Source organism: Austrofundulus limnaeus, unplaced genomic scaffold, assembly GCF_001266775.1.
Source record: "Austrofundulus limnaeus strain Quisiro unplaced genomic scaffold, Austrofundulus_limnaeus-1.0 Scaffold1449, whole genome shotgun sequence".
Taxonomy (NCBI): Eukaryota; Metazoa; Chordata; class Actinopteri; order Cyprinodontiformes; family Rivulidae; genus Austrofundulus; species Austrofundulus limnaeus.
This window is the reverse complement of record NW_013953851.1, coordinates 39,486-46,187: the sequence shown is the minus strand read 5'-3', so window position 1 is coordinate 46,187 and position 6,702 is coordinate 39,486. Positions and strand designations below refer to the sequence as shown.

The 6,702-nt window shown below is 40.6% G+C and overlaps 1 protein-coding gene across 1 annotated transcript in view; it reads right to left on the bottom strand.

The window, feature by feature from the left end:
- LOC106535440 (SH3 and multiple ankyrin repeat domains protein 3) overlaps positions 1 to 6,702 on the bottom strand; it is a gene marked incomplete at both ends in the record, with an annotated part of 68,084 nt that overhangs the window by 26,203 nt on the left and 35,179 nt on the right. The window contains 1 exon segment of the mRNA XM_014032441.1: positions 6,194 to 6,260. Coding sequence (XP_013887895.1) covers positions 6,194 to 6,260 — 67 coding nt within the window.

Genomic DNA, 6,702 nt, shown 5'->3' with positions numbered 1-6,702 from the left:
AATAAGGGACCCTGGCTTAAAATAAATAAACAAACAAACAAACAAACAAATAAATAAATAAATAAATAAATAAATAAATAAATAAATAAGAGGCCCTGACAAACAGCTGCATGTAAAACACATGATGTCATGAAGAAATAAAGCAGCAGCAGTTGGTCCCTTCACGTGGTCCTGCCACAGCACACAGCTGAGACATGGAGACACAACAAGTGCAGTTATCTTACAACAAACAYATGTTGACAATAAACTCACTCTTACATCTTTAGATCTTTTTATTACAAGAACAAACATTTAAATATGAAGAGAAACTCTTCGTTTGAAGCCAGTGTGCTGTAAAGCTAGTATAAACTACAGTAACACAGAGAGCTCATTAAACTGCAGTTAAACAAATCACTGTGTAAACACACACAGACACACAACAGACAGGCTGAAAATAGCCACAGCAAATCCAAATGAACACACTGTAAAAACAACAAAGACAAAGAAAAGTGTTTTATTACTTGAAAGCAGCAGTTTTTTCTTTGAGCATCCAGTCTGCTGCTTCCACTGAAAACACCAACATCACCTGACATCACACTGACACACAACAAACTGATAGATACTGGTAAACAACACACAAACTAACTCATCACAGTTTGGGCCTACTTGAAACCTTTCCTTTTTATCAGACAGGTTTTTATCCAGCTGCTGCCGTTTCTCACAACATTCCTGAAATGGTTCAGTCTGGTTTGGAAGCTCCTCACATCACAACCAGTTGTGTTATGATTTTCTCAGACACACACTCAGGAGACTCAGCTGATCTGTTTTCAGACCTGACAGCTGCCCTCAGTGTTCTGTGCTTTCAGAGGTTCTGGACCGGATCAGGTCTTCTCTGGGAGTCTGTTTCCATCTCAGCCCTCATCACATGTGGAGTTCCACAAGGATCCAGTCTTGGAGCCTTTTTATGTTCGATGCTCCATTTAGGAGCCATCTTTAAAAACTCCACATCTCTTATATATCCTATTAAAGACCTGAAATAGATTTTTCTATTTGAAACTGGTTCCAACTTTGCAGAATCTACAGAACATGTTTAAAACTACAATATTTTTTACTTTCATACGACCAAAACCTCACACGGATCAGTCCAACAAAGTGTGTTAATGAGCCTCAGGGGGCGGGGCCACATGAGGTCAGCTGTTAAATGTCTGATAATCATCAGGACTGATTGTTACATCTGATCTGCAGAAACTGATAAGATATTATGTAGACATTTATTAGACATGTATTACAATTCTTTTTTTGTTTTTATGAATTAGGATTTAGTTTTAATGACAGGAGAAATGTTTAACTGCAACACTTGGTCAGTTGTCCCTGCAGACACCAGAGATCAGAGCCACTGAGTCAGACTGTATCTGAAGGTAAGCACTGCTCTTTAACTCAGCTGAGCTACATGTCATGAGTCTAGAACATCTCAGATTATCTTATTTCCAAGTTTGGCTAAAAAGGCTAAAACTCCATAATCTGTAAACTCTGGCCTGAACTGGTCTCTGATCAAAAGCTTTTATTTCTCTAATGATTTGTTGTTTTCAGCATGTTTCACTCTGTAAAACTCTGTATTTTCTTCTTGTTGGTGGGTTTACAGTCGGCCCCCTCCMCTCGTCCTCTCCTGTATTAAAACTCGCGGTGCATAAAGACGTGCGTGCCCTGCAGCCGACAGCACGGCTCCCTGCTGTGCGTCAGCCAGCTGCACATTGTTGAAGATTTATTTGAAAGTGATTTTTTGTGACGACAGCAGGTGTGTGCTGAGGTGCAGCTCAGAGACGGACAATAACCGAAGCAATCAGACAGCTTCCTCCTAAACCCTGCAGCAAACAGACAGAGAGGCCGTGCACGTGGACGTGTGTGTCGATTGTGTGTTTGTGCTGTGGGATTATCACACTCTGGCAGCGGGTGGTCTAATACGCCCATCTGTCAATCATTCTTACACAGGCTTACAGCTGTCAGGAGAAAAGAAACACATATTTCTGCAGCCAGCCTGACTTATCGGAGGCTTCTGTTTCCTTGTTTCAGAGCTGAAATCAGGAGGAAACAAACTTCTTCAGGAGCTCATTTAGAAAATGTTGCACATCATCATTAATGATTTCATTGTTTCAGCTGCACAGATTAGCTCTCATTGTCTCCACTAACAATGAAGAAGTCATTGCTTCACGTCTGCACAAGTTACTGCTCATTGTGAAACTAGAAACATTTCATTTGACAAAGTTTAMTCATAAATTCAGAAAAACCTCCTGATGGAGGCTGAGCTTCATGATGAACTCCAGTTCTTTGTCCTGTCATGGACTTTAACCTTCAACCTGCTCACAGTTTGTCCTGGAGGACAGGCAGCTGTCTCCAGCTGCTGATGGTTTTACCTGCAGCTCCAGAGCAGCAGGTAAACACCTCATCACACACTGAACCTCTGAAGCTGGACTCACTTTCTGCCCTCTGGTTAATGTTAGTTATGGGATTTGGACTGAAAAGATGGATTGCAAACAGTAACTAAGCCAGACCACCAGGGGGACATGACCACTGSCTCATTTGGGACCAGATGAACTCTTTATAAACAACAATTAGCTGAAGGGAAAARCATTTGGAGGCAATCGATCTTTTCTGTGTTCCATGCATAATGTCTGTTAATTTGACAGGTAAAAGAATTGTACTTGTAAATTTGATTCATACTTGTAATGTGGCAAAGTTGTAACAAATTTATGTACGTTTATAGACTTACATGTACAAATTTAGACTCTTACACATACAATAATTCTGACAGTTATCCCATACATTTTGTTTAGTAAAAAGAGAAAGTGTGGTATTTCAGGTTGTATTTACTGTAGATAAAGTATATTAAATAATAACTTTAATAATGTTCYCGTGTGTTACTGCAGAGAACTGTGAGTTTGTGTCTGAAAGGCAAATGTAGGTCAGAGTGTCCCCTGTCCTGTGCATGAGGAACATGAGATGTAAATTTCAGTCAGTGCCCTGTGAGAAGCCTCTCCTTCTCCTGGAATAATCACAGTGTGGCCTACTTCCTGGCTCTGTGCGAGCAGGAGCTCATTTAGAGGTGAAGCCAACAGGTGAGATAACTCAGCTCACCTGCAGTTAGATCAGACCTCTGAGGGGCGGGACCAATCACAACGAGCTGCAACACACAGAGCTGATCATGTGTTTCACCTGAACTAACTCTGCTGACAGGAAGCTTCTCCACCTGCTGACTGTTTCACTGAGACACATCAGGGCCGACACACAACTGGAACACAACTGTTTGACTCGACAACATCTGCAGTTTGAACACAAACTGATCTCAGCAGGACTTTCACTCAGTTTATCCTGAGGTTGGATTTATTTATGATAAATCAGTTCTCTTAGGTCCAACACAGCTCTGATATTCTGCTGGGACCTCTGAGGTGGTTAGGTTAACCCCCCCCCCCCCCCMCACACACACACTGCTCCTCCCCTTAAGCATTTTTGTGAAGACCTGCTGAAGTGGGAGTGTCAGAAATGGTATTAGGTTCAGAGACAGAGGCCAGGTTCAACCTTTTATCTCAGACCCACAACAAGCAGCTGACAGGAGACAGAGGACATAACCTGACTGAGGACTTCTGTGGTTCCTGCAGCCAAGAGTTTAATGAGATGTTAATGTGTTCAGCAGGGGGGGGGGCACCAGGGGGCCGCCATTAAACCATGGAGTCCAACCTGCAGCCTCACAGTTACACACCACACTACTGACTGATGGACACAGCTCCAGAGATAAACAGACAAAAATGATGAAACAGAACATAAAGGAACATTTAGACAAACATTAAAGTAGAGCCATAAAAGACATAAAAACAACAAGGACACATTAAGAGATGGAAAATGACAAGAATATAAGAAAACATAAAAACACAAGGAGGCATAAAGAAACACAAACCTAAAGAGGAATAAGGACAAATAAAAGGCAAGAAGGAAACAAACAAGAAGGACACATAAAAAGACAAGAAGGACACATAAAAAGACAAGGAGGACACATGAGACAAAGAGACTCCAATATAAAAGACTGAAGGAAGCTTAAATGATGGGAATGAATAAACTGCAGAAAATCTGACAGAGAACAGCTGTTCATCCATCCATCATCATCTATTCATCCATCCATCCATCCATCCATCCATCCATCCATCCATCATTTGTCCACACTGTTTGTCTGATTGGATTCACCACGTTGAGATGTACCAGTGGACTTTAACGCAGATGGAAAATTATTATTGTCTGCCTGACCAAAAACWTTTTCTCCGTTCCCAAACAACTGATTACAGATTCACCGATCTAATTTCTCCTGGTGTTTACGTCAACTTTTGGCTCCTCCCCCACCTCTCCCCCTCTCACTCTGTTTAATCTGATCCCCTGAAGGACAACCTGGAGCTGCACAGAATGAAAAATTYARCACCAATATTCTGAACTGAGTTTTTCTTTGGGRGGCTGGATTCTTCAGACTCATTCCCTCTAAACTCACTTACTCCTCTGGCTGATAAATGTGCTCTTGCTTGTTGAGTTTTTTTTATAAACACCATAGTGTGTCATATTCTGTTGAAATAATATGATGTTTTGTTTTGTTTTCCTCATCTAACCTTCTGTGGTTTTTAGTTTTTCTTGTTAAAGGTAGAGCGACCCCTGCTGGTTGCTGCATGACCTGATCACCTGTTCCTCCATGTTTGTCATGTGTGCCTCTTGAATGGGTATTCTTAAAAGTAATTTCATTGTGCTCTGTACAATGACAAAGGCATCAATCAATCAATCAATCAATCAATCAAACCAGCTGACATCCTTCTAACAGATCAGAGCTCAGTCTGGTAATGACAGGAGGATAAAAACCTGTCTCTGATGTCCTGTTAGAACCTTTAAACTGAACAGTTTGATGTAGACGTGATGATTTGAACTTAGRGCTGCTGATTGTCTCAGGTTTAGTTTCATGTGAACAGAAGAAGGTTTTAGTTTCAGCAGGTAGATGAGACCAGATCAACAATCACAGGATTATATCTTTAGATTAGATTACCCTCCCTCAGCCTCATCTCCCTCATCCCTCACTTTTATTCTCTTTTTTTTGTTCACCTTTTCTAATTTTCTCTGAGGCTGTGTAATCCCTGAGCTGCTTCTCTGCTCCACAAAACACCTGAAAGGCTCAGAGCTCAGAGCTCAGAGCTCATTCCAGTGGGCCGTCTGAAAAAGTCCACTGCAGCAGGATCACAAAGTGTCACCTCATCAGGTGTTAAACTCAACTAAAGACACAAATCTGCCAGAGTTTCACACACAGCACAAAGAAACAAAGAAGGTGATGTGTTTGTGTTGTTTGTTCTTAAAGCTCTCATCTTCTCACCTCCCTCTAACAGATGTAAAGTGAAACATCTCAAACAGTTAAATACAGATAATAAAGCTTTGCTGAACAGAAAMTAAACTAGATMYCACRKWGYGGTAACATGATGACCCCCGCAGCAATACCCCAGAACTCAGAGGTCTTTACTCCTGATAAATGTCAYGCTATAGGTGCATCCTAAAATTGTAACTGATGTGTTAAAAGGTCTCATTTGTCTTGAGGTCTCTGTATCCACATCCCTCAGAGCAGGAGTTAAAGGACTATAAGACCCAGATCTGTGTTTAATTAGTGGAATCTGTCTAAACGTTGGCTCTAACTTCATCAGGACCTCTAACAGAGCTCAGGAGGACTGATTCCAGGAACAATCATGCTTTAATGCATGATTAACAAAGAGGTTAAATAAGAATGTGTGAATGTAAATGAGTTGTTGGCAGTGAGAACAGAATTATGAGCTCATTTCAGAATCAGAATCAGMTTTATTGTCRTTCACACACAACATCAGAGATGCAGAACAAAACTGCAGTTAAGAACCCTCCGTTCAGGAGAAAGACACACATAACAAACGTGGGAAYGGATGATCAGGTCTTGTGCAACACGGTCACACAACCTTTTTGCAGTTTGGAAATAAACACAACGGGAGAAGTGAGTTAAAAAAGATGCTCTGATCCTATATTTAATTTTATTTAATAATCCTATTCTGTTATTTCATTGTGCTCTGTACAATGACAATAAACATCTAATCTAATCTATTTACTCACAAACACAGAATCATATGCACAGAAAACAACTCACAAGGCAGCTGGGGTGGGGGTGGGGCTTCAGACTCACCTATATCTGAGACTTTATGGTTCTTGATGAGCTCAGCAAGCTCAAAGTTTCCAGCAATAATGGCCACCTGCAGACAGCAACACRAACAGAGTGAGGAACAAAAGAGAAAAAAACAAAGAACGTGTCTTCAGGTGCAGCTCGTCACATTTGTTTAAAATAATTCTTGAAAAAAAGTTTAAAAGAATAAAGTTACTGGAAGGTTTTTTTAGGTTTGTTGTGTCCCGAACGAGCAGATTTCATTCATTTCATTGAGGCTGACTGAGTAAAAATAAACTACTTTATAAATGATTTATTCTTTAGTTGAATGATTTTYGTACAGAGCCCTGAGACGTTTGTTGGGACTTGGTGCTTTAAGAGTTAAATTCATGTTACTGATGTCCAGATACTGAAGCTGGTCCAGTTACAGCAGTTTTACAACAGCTCAGATGAATAACACTTTTTCAAATCGTCATCCAAACTATTCCATAATTTTACCCCATAAACTGAAATACACATTTGCTTTAAAGTAG